This window comes from Dermacentor silvarum, chromosome 1, assembly GCF_013339745.2.
Source record: "Dermacentor silvarum isolate Dsil-2018 chromosome 1, BIME_Dsil_1.4, whole genome shotgun sequence".
Classification (NCBI taxonomy): Eukaryota; Metazoa; Arthropoda; class Arachnida; order Ixodida; family Ixodidae; genus Dermacentor; species Dermacentor silvarum.
The window spans coordinates 53,151,069-53,169,072 of NC_051154.1; the positions used below are offsets into that span (position 1 = coordinate 53,151,069).

At 46.3% G+C, this 18,004-nt stretch overlaps 1 protein-coding gene across 1 annotated transcript in view; it reads right to left on the bottom strand.

The window, feature by feature from the left end:
• The window catches only part of LOC119438598 (low-density lipoprotein receptor-related protein 6), a 79,737-nt gene that overhangs the window by 48,368 nt on the left and 13,365 nt on the right, over nt 1-18,004 (bottom strand). Inside the window, exon 3 of the mRNA XM_049661083.1 lies at nt 5,486-5,689. Within this exon, the coding sequence (XP_049517040.1) occupies nt 5,486-5,689 (204 nt within the window). The remainder of the gene's footprint in view (nt 1-5,485; nt 5,690-18,004) is intronic.

Below are 18,004 nucleotides of genomic sequence, written 5' to 3' on the forward strand. Positions count from 1 at the left end.
CCAGGCATAGACTAAACATCTACCTAGCAGAGCAGGTGTGACGTCACTCCCTCCTCTATCGTTTCTCCTCTCCCAGCGCGCACCTGCTCGCTCGCAACAGTTGCACGCAAGTTACATGCTCTGACATCAGAGAGGGTGCATAAGGTGCACTTTGTGCGCGCTCGCTAGGGGGCTACGCCTCACGAGGCGGCGGCGTGCCAGGGGAAAGACGTTCGCTCGCTTGCTCCTCCGAGTTCGGTTCCTGCGTTGAGTTCGCCATGGAGGTGGTCAACGAGGAAGCCCCCGGGCCAAGCACAGCCTACCTACACGAAGACCTACAGATGATGGTTCTCCGTGTGTGTCGTTCTTTCAAAACATACACACACAAAGCTAACCTAAGAACACCAACGCCGAGGTGTGAGTGCCACTGAGAGACACCCAAGTCAAAGATTAGGGTCACCTATCGTTTTTTAAATTTATTTCACAGGATTTGTTTCTCGTTAAAAATGTCTTGACAAATCCTAGGCTGTTCTAAATGCTGTTATTGGTGATTTGTCAACGTCATCCACAACGTTTTCACTGATATCCCATCGATTAGCTAAATTTACAAATTCAGCTAATTAATTGTATTCATGCACAATGAACGAGAAATAGTCTCAATGGCCACCGTCAACAACACCAATCAAGGTACAGTGAACGCCGTTCGCTTAGTGCCCTCAGGCAATTTTTAATTCTTGGCGAACTTCAGTTAAGATTGCAGTAGTATACCATAGAATAAACAAGAAGTAACGTACTGCTCACTTCACATTTGCCAGTATTTCACATCGGTTGCCAATAAAAAGTTTTAAGACATTTTTTAAAACAATAAAGAGATGAAAATGCTCGCTTCCTTTCCAGTGCCGTCGACCAATATTTAGAATAAGCTTGATTATCGGGCTTATTCACGGTTCCTCCACAGGCACCATTAAGCCAGTGTAAAATGGCAACCGATATTCCGTGTGGCGAACGATGGTCAATCAAAAATGTTTTGACTCGATCTGCACAAGTCGAGTCGTTAACATCGTTGCCACGACCACAACTTCTGAGGTTTCCGCTTTCGTCGAACGTCTAATTACGACCACAATTTGGCTGCAAAGGTTGACTAAATATGAAACTTTACATCCTTGGCTTGCGTTCTGCGGTGGCAAAAGCCTAATTTTGTGTGGTGGTGCCGGGCAGAAAATAATGGAGACTGAGCGCAATATTGAGTGTCATTTGCGGCTGCCATCGGATATTTCCGACGAACAAGTTCTAACACTATCACCCCGGTAACCGGACGTGGTCCCTGTGCGAAATTGATTTAGAACGTCACACGCACGGCGTTCGCCCATTAATCAACACAGATGTACCAATAGGCATGAAATCGAGTGCTAAAATGCATAACGAAACTGATGAGCTAAACATGCACTGAGCAAACTGTATGACCTTTATTCATTCAACGCAGCTTCCCTTCCCGACTGCACCATGAAATGAGCGCTAGTTCAAATCATCCTTAGCTGGTGCACGTAAGCGCAAACGCGTAACACTTTCATAAAACACTCATAATGTATAGCATACAACGGTTTTGAATTTCTTGTGGCCTAGTTACAATTATGCCACCAAACACACTCACACTCCAATGACACCGACGCTGAAACAGATTGCTTAGGCTTGGATAGCAGGGCTAAGCGCTAGCCAACACGTCTATGGCTGTGTGGTTGTCAGTAAACCCATACATCCTGCTTAATTTGGCAATTCATTTGAAATGAGCGTTTTGGCGCAGGTTGCACAGCTCGATGGCTTGGCGCAAAATGGCACAGCACTTCCATCCCTGTTCAACGCAGCCTGCTCTTGGCATAACGAACCAAACGCGGCGTTCATGGGCCCGCTCCCGTTGTCGTTCTTTGAAGGCTGCCTCCTCTTCGGCGGAGCAGCCCAAGAGCAGCCTATCCTTAGCGCAGCTGGCCTTGAACTGGTGAGAAACGGTGCGCGCGGTGCGAGCTAACCCTCCTTTCCCTTCTCCGAAGGGAGGGAGTGCTTGTGATTGGCTGGGAGAATGGCATGATCCGGTGCGCCATTTGCGGGTGCGAAAGGCTTCTGGCGCGCCAGCTGCAGGTGAGGAGGACAGTTTTTCACGTACGACAGCCACACCGACCGTGCGAGTCAACTTCGATTGAAAAAGTCACCAGATTGGCAAGTTATTGCCAGTAGTGCGGTCATGGCCCGGATTTAAGGCGCACTCTTCAGTGGAATTGCAATCAGTTGAAAAGAGGAATCCTAATAGCAAGTGCGACTAGTCGCTTGGAGTACCGTGCGTAAGCATGACATCATTGGAACTGTTCAAAAAAAGGGTTACGGTTTATGGACATGAATGGCGTAGTGACATCGCATGATTACATCAGTCTCATTTTTTTTGTGTGTGTGCTGTTTTTATTTTCGTCGGTTCACATGTTTGCTTTTTTGGAATAGAAAAGCACTGGAAGACAGCGCTGTGTGCATCCTCTTCTGTGCCTGCCCCATGTTGCGCAGTTCTAAATTGAACAGATGTTCAATCAACAAGTTCAAATTCTCAGGTTATAAAAACTTATCATACTTTTTTTATTTATTATTGTCAGCACACACAAAAGACAAGCTGCTTCATTTGCTATGCTGAAAGCTCATGAGAATGTCGAGCATTACAAGATAATAACCCTTCAGGCACATAATTCTCATGCCTGTACATCTGCGCTTGCAAAGGTTTTGATACTATTTCCAGGAGATCATTCATAAAGCACATCGAGGACATGCGAGTGGAAGAAAAGGAATAAAGCTCAGCAGAAATTATTCTTGCGTTCTTGCAAAATTATTCTTTAATGTCCCCTCGGGACATTAAAGACATTTTGGCTCATAAATCAAAGTGATAAAATTTTGTTCCAACAACCTTTTTCATTGAACAAAATATTAAGGCAATTCGCAAGTATGTTACAATAAAGTGATATTTTTCTTTCAAAGTGAACTCTTAGCCATTCACACATACACACACGTAGACGCACTCATGGATTCCATATTATACACACTAGCATGACTACAATACAATTTCCTATCAACAAAAAAAATTATCCAGATCCCACGCACAGAGGGAATCAATGTTATGCGAAGGCTTTTGCAGGTACGCTATCCAGCATCGTTTGGGGTTCCGCAAAGCGTTACCAAGTGGGTCAACATGTTGGTTTAAGGCAAGCAGTTTTGTCTGTGATGCGAGCGTGTGTAACTACAGCAGTAAGACCACCACGACGGTGACGACAACCGTGTAGTTGAAATGGTATCATTTCTACTCCGGCTGTTTGAGGCGACTTTAGGACATGCCGGTTGCCGGGTTCTACGTTGGTACTGGACAAGCGTACACGATAGAAATACAGATAGTGAAGTGGTCCGTACGTAGCTATGCCAATGTCGTATGGTCTACGTTAAAATGACGATGGCATTTGTACTCTGAAAAGGAATGTTAAACCTGTTCGAGCTGGGCCGATCACGAAGGTGGTACAATGGCACACAGCTTCCAAGTAGCGTAAGCTGCTACGAGGAAACGAATGGGGAATGTGGGCCGATCTAGAAGGCCGTGTAGTCAGTATAACAGCGTTTCAAGGAACTGGCACGCAACACACGCGCCAAACGTCTCAGAGAGACAGTTGGCATTGACACGCGAAAGGTATGCATGCAATCGTAGTTTAACGGTTAGGCCATCAGGCTCGTGTGCTGGAAGACAGGTTCGATCCCACCATCGGTCACGCTTTCTTTTCATTGGAGAGACCTGAAACTAAGCGAGCCAGACACCTACCTACCTGCCGCAAAGCGCCTAGATTGAGGCAAATGATTTTTCAGATTAAAAAAATTCTTAAGATACTGACATGTGCGATCAGCAAGATTGATCAAAGCTACACAGCTGAATTTTGTTGCATATATAGCTTTAAAACTTACTCATAGCATCATCAAGGCTAAGCACAAAAATATTTCCAGGCCATGCTGTGAAGTGAAACACGAGATCGAGGTCCGTATATATATATAAACATCCCACAAATGAAACCAATGGTACCTTCGACGTCATCTTAAAGGGGCCCTGAAACACTTTTTATCAGTTGAAGGGCATTTGAAGTGAAACTAGGCTATTTCAGAAATACTTTGCCGCAAAAAGTACTTCAATGCGTTCAGCAGATGTGGAGTTATCGGCAATTAAAAACAACCTCCACTATGCTCCCGTTCCTTCTTCAATGTCTTGCACTGTGAAGGCAACGGAGGAGTGGGGCGTGACCACAACGCTTAGCCTTCTACATGTTACCGTGGCGTGCAGTTTAAATTTCATTTTGCATGTTAACGTAGACGCCACGTCTTCCGATTTTGGTGCCTATGGCACGCTAAAGGTAAGTCAAACATAAGCCAAACGCAGTTGTCCTCAGCAAGCCGCAGTGCGCTTAGTCAGTCGATTTGAGACGGCACCACGCGGCGGCCGCGGTATCTACGCTACGTACCGACCGCAGCTACCAATAGCAGCCGCGTATGGGAATCCACTTTATTTCGAAATAAAGCGTCCAGAAGAGGGCGAGGAATATGGCTTCTGTTGAAAATAGAGCATTTGAGAGAAAGGTGACTTCGCACTCGGCTTGCGAGCTCCACGCACCGCTTACAACAGCAAAACTTGGCTGAGATGTTCACAGCATTGTATGCTACCCACAGACTATTTTATTTCACCAAGCCCGAGGGTTGTTCAGGGCCCCTTTAAAGCCTTTCGACTGCAAAAGCTGTGCAAGACAACCAAGGTTTACTGCGAGTACGTATGAGCGGACTTCAATGTTGATAATTTAAATAAAATAATATAGCCTGCCTATCGCTATTTAGCCTGCTAACTCGTGCAGCACACATGGAATGTTGTTGACAGCTTTTTAACACTTCCGGAGTGCTGTGAATTGACTGCAATAGTTGAAGGTTCCACCACAGAAAGCAAAAAAGGGACACTAAAGAAGAATATTAAGTTCAGCTGCATTAGTGAACACACTTTTGCAACAGCCTAACGGCCAATCACTCCATGACAGAAGGCTGCGCAAGCTAGAAAAGAAGTAAAATTGGAAGAATGGTGACTATGCTGCCCAGAAGGTCCTGCACCAGCTGACTATGACGTCATGGACTTTGATACAGCGTCTGCTGGGGTCTAGAGAACTATCAAAAAGAACTACACATTACATTCTACAGGAAACAAAGAGAACTTTGGTAGTTTTGAAAACTTTCCCTGGACTGAAAAATGCCATATACAATACAGCAAAATCCATGATGTCACACTGACATAATAGCGCCGAAGTTTTGGCGTGAAATTCAAAAAAGTTTCGCCTTCATTTTCCCAAGGTTTTCAGCCAAATGAACATAGATATGGTGTTATACAAATGCTTTTAAACTGACTTGGTCTTGCTCTTTAGAGTCCCTTTAAATGGAGAATGGTAAGGACATTGAAGGCACTCACTTCCTTCCACAACTTCCCCTGCGTTGATTTGATCCGTGTTTATGTCGCTCCAAAATACAGTCGTCTTGGGGCCACTTAACAGAAAATCCACGGCCACAGCAAGAGTGTTGCTATTGTACAAGAAGTGGCTCTCACCCTTCGATTCCACAAATGACTGCTGAATACCAACACTAGTGGTTATCAAAAGGTACGATGCTAATGGATCTGCAAAACAAAAAAAGTCAGCAAATGGAGACAAGTGTCAATGTTGGGGCCTAGTGGGTCATAACATACGAACAATGGAAATAACATATGCAATAAAAGAGAGTGAAATACATTACTTTGGAGTCTTTCATTCCATTTTGAATTTATGAATGTCAAACAAATGGACAAGTGGTACAAAGAAATCACTTAGCGAAAGCACCTGACAGGGCTAGTGACGGGGACTAAACATGGGTGCCTAGGTTTTCTTATTTCGAGCTGTACAAGACACAGCACAAACATATGGTATGTTTTATGATTAGTTATGCCATAAATAACTATGTGATGTAGCTAAAGTCTAATCGCATGCAGGAATACAAGCAGTGAAAGAAAATCCAATCTTGTAAAACACACTGCCCCATGAAACTAACAAAGCGTTGAAAAAAAAGCACAATTTACATGCAACTTTTGTGTACTGGCACTTTTTCATAACTTTTCCATACTTCACTTAAAGTAAAACATTAACAGGATGGTCGGACAGCCCAAGGAGCAGGTAACAAATTTTTGAGAAAGACTTACTTCAGAGCATCATTGTAATACTAATAGAAAATAGGGGATATTCAAAATTCATAGTCATCTTCCAACACTGGCCGCGCCAGCCATCTTGCTGGCGGCGCAGTTGCGAGCACCGTGGTTACAGTGGCTAGAGTGTTGGTACCATGGCTGCGAGGTCAGCTGTATGTTGCAAGTAGGATGGCTAGAACTGGTTGCAAGGCTTGACCATCACAAGACACAACAATCGCCTTCATCGTATAGAGATTAATGAACAGTGAACCTTACTGTGCTGCCACGAATCAATGCAGCCACGCCTGCGAGTTTTTGCACCCTTGGATATCTGTCCGAGCAGCATTTACAAGTGGCATACTGCAGTGAAACTGAAACCAAAACAATGCCAGCCTCCATTTGTGCCGACATGTGCTTCAAACCTGAGCTAAGTGGCACTCAAAATCTGTCAAGCCTCTAACACAACCTGTTCTTGCAATACAATACCCCAGATTCGTTGCATTTGCAAGAAAACACGTCGCATGTGAAAAATTTGAAGATGGGGTATAATAGTGCCGTTCGTCGAAGGTGATAAGTCGCAGTTTCGCCCGAAAGGTGAAGCATTTATTGTGATAGCAAAATTATTAGCTACACACAGTAAGGTTAGTAACTTTATCAGGGGCATAAACTACTGCAAAGATTCGCTTACTAACTAAATTAACTTTTTTTTAGCGCAATAACTTGAAGGAGCGAGGACGAGGGAACGACACATGCAGGCGCTTGTCGCCTCTCATTCAAATTTTCGCACTAAAAAGTTGTATAATGGTTAACAACTAGCCCGGTATCTCACACTGCTAAATTAACAAGCACGCTGTCATGCGCGCACAGGCAAACACGAACCCATATAAATCGATGACCACGGACATGCGCTGCGAAAACGCTGGCGTGACGAGCAGCAGCAGCGGCGAGTGAATTCCCCTTAGTGCTGCCTCTTGCTTCGATGCGAACTATGCACACAAGAAAGTCCACCAAATCTACGTGGCCCGAGATTTCGAACCCGTGGCAGACTGCCTCCAAGATAGGGCCCGGGCGGCTGTGCTCAGCCGCCGCAGCTTGAGTAGGAGATGTGCACTATAGAGTCCCTTTAGCTCCCTTTTAGGGAGCTGAAGGGTGCCTATACAGTGACTCTAATGCACACTAACTGCCACCCCCCTCTCCTTGCTTGCGTTACAAGACAGCGAACCTTCCCCGCCTTCCTCTCTTGCGCGTGCGAGAAGCGACTATCCTTCTCGACTCACCCTCAAAAGCTTTCCCTCGCACCTACAGCATACGATGCGCGGTCGCGATGTCATCGCACGTGGAACCTTATGGTGATGCAGACGGCGGCAACGGAAATTCGCTTGGAGTGTCAATATAATTGCTATCTCAATAAAAAGCTCCCTGCGCCCAACTAATCATAACTGTGCTTATTTTGTTCACGTCAGATTCTCGCTTCGAGTATGCGAACTGCAATTGTGCAAGTCAGGTTGCACATGCATGTGCTGTGAAAACGGAGGAATGTCGTGATCACGAAGTTGAATGCCAGGACTGCCAGGTTCGGTGCGCTTTCTTCCGTTCCCTGCTGCATGTATAAAGTTTTTGCATGACATGGAATTGCACTTGTTTTTTCTTGCTCCCAGTCTGTGCACTGCTGAATGCTCGAACTGATCTTTTTAAGGGGAAAGCCTTAGATCTCTATGTTTCAAGGTCGCGTTGTGAGGGAGAAAAACAGAGGGTGCCAGCAAAGAGAAACAATAGCGCCGGAGGAGGGTTCCGAGAAAGGGCGACAGAGCGCAGTCGGACAGTTGAGGGAAAGGGCAACAGCAGCGCAGTAGGAGCGTGGAGAGAAAGGGCAACCTAGGCGCTGTGGAGGAGGAGGGAAATGTCAGCAACGGTGGCCGTAGAACGTTCTGGAAACGGCGGCAGCACGCTCGCGCGCCTTGTATATGTCGCCGCGTGGGCTCAGAGCTTCATTTCCCATTGCTATGGGTGACGACGCACCAGGCCCTAGTCGCGGACGAGGAAGACCGAGATCAGCAGTGCGTTCATCAGAAAGTTCAACAGACAGTTTTGTGTCTAAGTTTAGCACTTGTGTTCACAAACGCTGACTGCAAGCACAGAGCAATTGCGTGAGCAACCATGGAAGTGCGCAGTTTGGCCCACTAGTACGGCATCTGGATACCAAAGCCGAAAACAAATAAGCACAAGCTTATTAAATGCCAAAGTATGGTAAACGAACGCGCATATGATTTAACAGCACGCTGCGTAATGAAGTAGCGACAGCTAAAGGATAGATCATACGGGCCTTTCCTGTCTACCGTTGGTGTGCTGCTGTGAATAAGCGCAGTAGCAATTAATATGCACCGAAGTTGTCACTTTTCCTCCATTCTGTTCCCCCCCAGTTGGCAAAACCTGCTTTGACGAACTTTGTTGAGCTGTCTTAAATTTCGAGTAAAAAATGGCAATAATAAATGCTCCCGGTGCACACTTACACTAACGTGTCAAAGCGTTCTTTTTCACAGTAGAAATTGAAATACAATTTTCGCGAATATCGCGCTGTCTTTCCACATTTTTTTATCCTTACTGGGTCTCGAACCTATTTAAAGCAAAATGCGTGCCACAAATTTTTTATTCCTACTGCAGAAAATATTTTTAGCTGCTAAAATGCTTAAAAATTTCAAGGTGCGCTGTTATAACACAGTAGTAAAAAAAATTGTCAGGGTAGTGGCTGAACAGACATTTTTCACTTCATTGTATGGAAGCTAGCGCGGCCCTTGAACGTAAATTTAAACGAAGCTGACGTTGCAGAAAATAATTATATGTAAAGGCAACAGACAATGAAGCAAGGAAAGCTTCGGGAAAATTAGCTGTGCTTGAAACTGAAATGTAGAAAAAAATAAGGAAAGGGGAAATACATCTAAAGTGCACAAAAGTGATGTTACACACCGCTTTGAAATATACAGCTACTTTGTGTTACGACTTCTGCAAACCCTCATAAACAAAATTAATTCCACGTAATTAAAAAGTAATATAAAATTAATCCACTTTAAATATTCTATGTAAGTTACAGAACCGCGGTAACTGTTTTCGGTGCAGAAATGTGGATTTGTGAACTTCATGCTTCTATTTTTTTTTAACTTGCCAATTTTCGGTCATTTTTGTAAAAATTTTAAGGTCCTAAATAAACATTCTGCTTCCTCGATTAACTTTTTCTCTCAAATGCAACAAATACCCTTCAAATAGGTCAGCCGCTGTCACATGAATGCATTTCTGCATTTTATAGGTATTTTAATAGGGAAATACCTTCCTCTTGACCCCAAAATTTTCCTTCGGAGCGATTTCTGTTCAGGTATTCTTGAAGTGTATACTTTATACAGCGCACTTGTGCTAAGAGCACTGAACAACACTTTTTCTCAGCGGCTGCTGCGGTAAACGGAGGCAGTTGTAGCAAGTAATTCGTAGAAAATGCGTGCTAACTGTTCATTTTAAGCATTATTATAACGTCTATATTTGAATAGAACAAATAATACAAATAGAAGCTTGACGGAAGGATTGCAGGCTGTATTTATATATGCGCATTTAGAATGTTCACACAAAATGACAAGGTTGATGTTCTGCGTGAAATGTAATTTCTTTCGTGATAAAGTGAATCTTCACGGTTTGAAGAAGAAATGGTACCACACACAGAATTTGCGTCCATTCTTTTTCAACAATACGTATTGACATTCACGGTGCGACTCTGCTTCGCAAGAGCAGCAGACCCCTATAACTCTACATTCTTGTTTCCAATGTCTAAGCCTCAATTTTTCACTAGTCGCACAATTTCGAAAAAAAAAATAAAAAAAAACAGAGAGAAGAAAAACTGCACTTCAGGCCAGTGGCGTAGCCAGGTGGAACACAGTCAGCAGACCGCCAACAGTCAGCAGACCAAAATCAGTGTCGTGTCTGCCTAGTGTGAACGAGCCAAGAAGTTTGCACGGCTGCTTTCTATGCACACGTACAGTCAACCACAAAAGTTTATGGGATGCGGTTTCCCTTGCAAATGTGAATTACTGCACTGTTAAGGCATGGCACTTCTAATTTAATGAATCCCCGTATAGGTGGTGAAGGCTACTACACGCTGGAACATTTAATTTGAGGCTGTGTGACCACGCTTCGCTAGAATTCAGCTTCTTGGCAGATCCTGCGTCCCATGAACTTTTGCGGCTGACGGTACGTACGCTTCGTGTGCAGTCAGCCCACGACACTCGATGCAATGAGTGCTGAAGCGTCTTCCGATGACACAAGCCAATGACGTCGTATGTCGCCGAAATCAATTGCTGAAACTCGTGATGCAACAGCGTCGACAAATAGGAACCACGCTGATGACCACATCATTAGGTGCTGCACTTTCCCGATCCGTCACTCGCTGGAACTTCAAAATTAAATTGCGTTCTAAGCTGCATTTGAAATTGATACTTTACATAGATCTATGAGCTCGCAGCAATCGAAGCTACCAGTAATTTCTATATAACATTTTTGCGTCAGTACTCCTTTAAATGGATATACAGTTACGTGCAATTTATAGCAGCAGCATCCAATTCGCCTCGTCGTCAGCGTCCGCCACGGTTTAGCATGCGGGTTAGATTATATTCACTCATTTTGTTGTGCCCACTGGCAAAAAAAAAAAGTTACAGCCCTAGGTTGTTGCCATGGATCTATTCCTTCACTGAACCCCGAGATCTTGAAGTGGCGCCTTCTCGCGTGTGACGTCAGCGGAGAGACTCCATTGCCGGCCGCGCGTGCGCTTGCTATGTGAAGGCAACTTGAATCTGTCGACCCAAGTACTATGCTCGAGTGTTTTATGTTAGTTTGCAGGTTTGTGGAACAGTATGCAGTAAAACCTCATTAATTCGACCCTCGTTAATTCGGAAAATTGGACAATTCGAACTCGTCTTCTGGTCCCGGCAGGTATATGCATTATTTAATGCAATCAAACTCTCCTTAATTTGGACGTATACGGCCACACATCGGTTAATTCGGAAAACTCTCGGAGCTCAGCGCGCGCTACAAATGTGCGATGCAGAAGAGCAAAAACAGCGCTAGCGTCCAACCGAAACGAAGCGGCAGAGTCCGCATCGCCATAGTCATCAGCGGAAATCGTACATGACTGACAGCATTGCCGGAACGCTTCGTCCCTATGCCGAGCATGTGGCATTTGGCGTGTTTTGCGTTCAAGCCATGGGGTGTCGCCACCATCGCATCGACGACAGCATACTGCCGGCGGCGGTAATCGAACCGTGAGCTAAGTCTTTATATTGTAAACTTTATTTGTAACGCTTCAACCAATTCATACACAAAAACAATTATTTTTAAGATTTCAAACTGTTTGAAGCAAATTTCGTTTAAACGATGAAAAAGTTTTATATCGTGACAACTTCTCGAATGGGTAACCATGGTAATGGCAAGAAAGTAGGTGGTCTGGACCAGAAGACGAACAGTTGCAAAAGAATTCGCCTGTGTGAAAGCTACGTGTTTGTGCTCAAATCGAGCTGCAGTTTGTTGAATATTGTGGACGAAGCGGTGCGACATCTTCAGCTACAAAAGTGGAGGAACTTTATCAACATACCAGCCTGCGATGGCTCTATGAGGTCAGATGCATTTCTTCATTCAGGCGGAGGACAGCTTGTATTCACCAGAAATGTTTGGCGGGACTACGTAGTATCTTCTTGCACATAAACAATTATGCATATTACGCACCAGTATATCTTGTGAAACGTTATTCACGCACCTTTTATTTACTATAAACATCGATGCTGTTATAATAAAGCTGTTTTTTTGCGGCAAGTTGGTGTGATTGGCGTTGCGATTTCGCTCGGCCTATGCAGCAGTGCCAACCTTCAAAAGTTCGCGCTACTGCATAGGCCGATCTAATTCTGAGTGCCAAATAAGAAGAAAAATATATATTATGCGAGTGATATAAAACTGGGATATACCTGGCCAAAGCAAGCAGGCCAGCGCAGCAGCAATAGCAGAAGCAGACACCGCCGGCATCAGTCGTCTGCTGTGCGACAAGCGTCATTGCGCTTTCGATACACATTTAACTTTCTAAGCAACTACAAGTTATTCAGACATCGCCTGTCGTTTTTAAACTTAGATTACAAGTGAATAATATTCAAAACTAGTATTAGTAAGCAAACATTTTTCTGGTGTCAGTGCAACTCCGTTATAATCCTGGTGGCGCCAGCGTCGCCTGCGAAAACCGGCCTCATTGGCTCTATGGGAATGTCACGGGCTTGCCTAGGCTGCTGCGTCTGATGCAGCTGTCGCAGCTCGTCACGGACTACCGCTCGGATAATCTCGCGAAGCGACTCGACATCGGTCGTGAGCGCTCCTAGGCCACTGGTAGCAGAGGAGACATTCACTTTCCGATCGTATTGGTGTGAGCGCTGCTGCAGGGCCTTCTCCATGGCGACGGCGTCAGTGAGAAACTCCGCAACCGTTTTGGGCGGACTACGAACGAGTCCACCAAAAAGCTGCTCTTTCACTCCGCGCATCAAGTGACGCAGCTTCTTGTCTTCCGACATGGTAGGGTCAGCTCGCCTGAAGAGACGCACCATGTCTTCCACGTACATAGCCACACTCTCATTGTGTTTCTGAATGCGAGACTGGAGGGCCCATTCTGCTCGTTCTCGGCGATCGGAGCTGGCGTAGGTGTCCAAGAGCCTGCGGCAGAACTCATGCCATGTTGTCAGGACGCCTTCGCGGTTCTGGAACCACGTGCGAGCACCATCCAAAAGATAGAAATAAATGTTTTTGAGCTTCGCCTCGTCGGCCCATCCACTGAACTCTGCTACGCGCTCGAAGTCCGCCAGCCAGTCTTCCACATCTTCTAGAAGGTCGCCATGGAAAGGACTTGGCACACGCGGTTTTTGCAGCGTGTAATGAGGAGGTACCGGAGTAGCCGTCGAAGGGTTAGTCAAGGTAGTAGCGGATGTAGCATCCATACCTGCGGACGTTGTCCTTGTCCTCTCAGGTAGAGGCTCAAACTCAGGGGCCAATCCCTGGATTCTCCGGTTGGCACGATGTACTGGCGTGAGCTCCTATAGCGATCTAGCGTAGATAGGAGGGGTCTGGTTGCATGGGTCGAGAATACCACCCAGCACCTCCACCAGAAAAATGTCACGGTTAATGAACAGGCGACTTCTAAAAGAGGCCGTTAAGGTAAGTGCGAGTCGCCAAAAGGGCAGCGCAGCACCGACAAAAGACCAAGGCGCTAGCTCGTGAACAAGACTGTCCTCGTCTTCTTCTGGGAGCAAGTGGCACAAGCGCGTGGCAATATTATGCTTGTGGCCTTCATCATCCGTGATTTGGCATACATGCTCTGAAGTGTATTAAGTCGATAGCCACGTAGATGGAAAGGCCTGCAAAAATGGCTGCCGAAGGTGATGCCCACGAAATCGACCATGTCCATATTGAAAGTGGCGCACCAAGTGTGAACGACACATTAGCAGCCCCGAAAGACAAAAAGAAACCTGCAGGTTGGAAAGGAGGTAATGCTAAAATGCTGGGTAGTCTTATGTTGCTGTGTTGGGTGTGGCAGCAGATGCCTGCATCACCCGATTGCTTAGGTATGCAAGTTGCTAATCTTCAACAGTGACTGTTGGTGCAAATAGGTAAGACACTGTCCAATCTGCTTGCGCTTCTGGTTGTCGTTCGTTAACAGACCACTAGTGCAACGACAAAAGTGGGCAGTTTACAAGCCCACATTTATCATTTCAGCGTATCTCGACATGCAAATTTTTCTGCTGTTCTTGTACGAGATCTGTTGCAACGTCGGCGATATCAACAGCGGATTTTCTATTCTTGTCTTAATATCTCTCTCCCCTTTTCCCTTCCCCCAGTGTAGGGTAGCCAACCGGGCTCAGTCCTGGTTAACCTCCCTGCCTTTCATTAAATCATTTTCTCTCTCTCTTGTACGAGAAGGTGCACTGTTTGCCTTTGGCTTTGGAATTGATGCATTTATATAATGTATGTCCATGACCTAGCTCGTACATGACTTGGACAAACGAACAGCACTAAAAACGGGGCCAAACAAAATGAAGACAGCGCACTATTGCATGTCTTCTTGCGTGCAGGCCAGACTTGTTGCAGCCCAGGTAACAGTCGAGATAACCGTTCTTTTCCAGCTATATCTTCTAGTGAGTGGTACAGCCACAGGTACGTACGGAAGAGGGTGGGCACTATGTTGCAAGTCGCCTATCACTCAATTACGAGTGTGCTGTATTATTCTAGATTTAAAAATACAGGAATGAAGCTTTGTGCTAGAACAACTTTCTCTCACTTTCGGTGACCTGATGTCCAACTTGTTTCGAGACGGTTGGAAGCAACTTGTGGTCATGGTATTGCAGTCATTACGCGACGCATTTGTTATTTGATAACACTCAGGAAATGATGAGGCAGACAGTCTGAAGCAAGGCTGCTTCCAGTTTAGAAGCCTTTGTGAAAATTAGGGCATCCTAGTTCGCAGTAAATTAAGGGCCAGTACCTCCGAGTGATTTGAAAGTGTCGTGTCTCCTGACACCAGTCTATTCTGAAAATTGCCGAGACGTTAGGACGGACTCTTCACAGCAAGCAGAACATGTTATGACGAGGTAGGTGAGCCTCAGCTAGGCGACTGGTTACGGCCGTCTGGTGTTAAGCAATCGTGAAGTGACGACACGCTCTCCCTATGTCCATAATTATCCACCAACTTCATTTTTGGCACCTTTTATGCCCCCCCCCCCCTCCACTTCTCTCCTCATATCTATCACCCCACACCCTTTGAAATTTTTTTGCATAACTCACCGTCGCACCCGCCGACCCCTAACATTCCTATATTTCCGTTTCTGTGTGGACGCCGAGGTCATTCACCTACCTGCCCTCCAAACTGTTTGTTGTAGAGGTTCTTTAGCTTCCTTGGCCCAGCACCCCCGTCCTTAATATCTTTTTCCCTGCGCTAATCAGTGTTCTGTAGGTCTTTCTTTCTTGTCCCGTTTTTTTTGCCCTGTTTTCATTCTTAACAGTGCGTACAAACTAGCTTAACAGCAAGCTCTTCTGAAGTTTATTAACATAATGAAAGTCAGAGACAAGCGAAAGAAAACAAAACAAAACAAAATGAGGGTAGGGGGGGTGCTTATGAGTTTCCTAGACAAGCAAGTCACAATATAGTCACGGTATGATTCATCTAGAGGAGCATCGATGAAGAAGACGCTGATGATCTGGCGCACGCTCTCGGCCATATGGTTGACGCTTGATCGCCTTGTAAATATACTGTAAATACATTTTCCTGTTGTGTTTGCCTCCCCGTAACAGCGGCCGCCAAGTCACCACTCTAGGCATGTCCACCAGCGGTGAAACTGCGTCAGCGGCGGCCACCATGCCAACCGTTGTCCTGGCTCCACCCCGTGACCCTGGGACCTTTTCCGGCACTGCTGGCGACGACGTCGACAAATGGATTCGACTCTACGAATGCGTAAGCGCACATTACAGGTGGGACCCGACCATGATGTTGGCGAATGTCATATTTTATCTAAAGGGAACGGCGAAGGCTGGTTCGATAACGAGGAGGAGCTCACAAGCTGGAGCGTATGTAAGACTAAACTTCGCGAGTTGTTTGGCCAACCTGCAGGCTGCCAGCGTGCTGCCAAGCAAGAACTTGCCTCGCGTGTACAGACGCCTACCGAGTTGTACTTGACGTACATTCAGGATGTGCTGACCCTTTGCCGGAAGGTTGACACCAAGATAACAGAAGCCGATAAGGTTGCGCACCTGCTGAAAGCGATCGCGGACGATGCGTTTAACCTGATCGTGTTTAAAAACTCTTCGACAGTCAACAAGATTATTACTGAATGCACGCTTCGAAGATGCTAAAAGCCGACATATCGCCCACCAATTCGCCCGCCTTCCGAACATGGCAGCAACATCAACGTGTGAGGATGTTCGTATGCCGACTCAGCCTTCAACATCGGAGACCATCACCAGAATCCCCCTACGCGAAATTCAAGCCGCATCGCCCGCACTTTTATTGCGAGGAGAGCCCTGTGATGCCCCACCTACGATATCCCTCACGTGTTCCGATATCCCTCACGTGCCATCACGTGTTGTCAGTGTGGCCAACGGTGGTACGTCTCCCGTAGCTGGCCTTTGTACCGCACGTGTCAGTGTTGCCGGCCGTCAAACTTCTGTTTTGTTCACCGTCCTCGTCTGCTGTTCCAATGACATCATCCTCGGTCTTGACTTTTTGTCCGCACACTCCGCCCTCATCGATTGTTCCGCTGGTACTGTACAGCTTGACCTACCAAGTGTAATTGATCAACCCGAACCAATCAAGAGTCGGCTCTGTTCTGCTGAGCACGTCCGTTTGCCGCCGCAAGCCGTGACTTGTGTTGCTGTGACGCCCTCTCCACCAGCCCCCGACGGTGATTATATGCTCGCTTCCATCACCACCGTTCTATTGACGCACAGTGTTGGCTTGCCTCACACTGTTATCACTATATGGGGCAATCTTACTTGTCTTCCTGTGATTAATTTCGGACTGTGTTCTCAAGTGTTCCCACAAGGCATTTCACTCGCTATGCCGACGCCCTCCTACGATTACGTTATCTCGACCTTGTCTCCTCCTGATGCTGGTCGCTCGCACACCACCAATATCCCGTATTCTTCGCCAGATCTGTCTCCTCCCGACCTGAAGAAAACGATTGCTCCAGACCTTTCGCCCCATCACGCTGACGATCTCCTTCGCCTCCTCTTCTCTTATAGGGACGTCTTTGACCTTTGCGACCGTCCTCTGGGTCAAACCTGCGCTGTCAAGCACCGCATAAACACGGGCGATGCCCATCCGATCCAACGACAGCCATACCGCGTCTCTCCAGCTGAGCGCCGCATCATTCAAAAGGAGGTGCTTTGACAAGATGCTTGCCAAAGATATAATCGAGCTGTCCTGCAGCCCTTGGGCTTCTACTGTGGTTCTTGTTAAAAAGAAAGATTACAGTTGGCGATTTTGCGTGGACTACCGGCATCTCAACAAGATCACCAAAAAAGACGGGTACCCGCTCCCACGCATAGACGACGCCCTGGATTGCCTTCACGGCACCAAGTATTTTTCTTCAATCGACCTTCGGTCAGGGTACTGGCAGATCGCCGTTGATGACATGGACCATGAGAAGGCCGCTTTTGTTACCCCTGACGGCCTTTATCAGTTTAAACTCATGCCTTTTGGCTTATGCAACGCCCCGGCCACCTTCGAACGCATGATGGACACCCTCTTACATGGTTTTAAATGGTCCATTTGCCTATGTTATCTTGACGGCGTCATTGTATTTTCACCGAACTTTGAAACACATCTCGACCGCCTTTCTTCTATCCTTTCTGTTTTTCGCAAAGACGGCCTGCAACTTAATTCATCTAAGTGCCACTTCGGACATCAGCAACTTATCATGCTTGGTCATCTCGTCAACTCAACTGGTGTTTGCCCCGACCCTGACAAAGTTCGAGCTGTACAGCAGTTCCCCGTTCCGACTTGCACAAAGGAAGTTCGTAGCTTTCTGGGACTGTGCTCCTACTTCCGTCGTTTTGTGAAGAATTTCGCGGAAATCGCACGCCCTCTCACAAACTTACTGAAGAAAGCCGTCTCATTTTTTTCGGGCGCTGCACAGGCTGCCGCCTTCTCTACCCTCATCCCGTTGCTCACTACACCACCTGTTTCGACAGCTCCGCTCCAACAGAACTCCACACCGA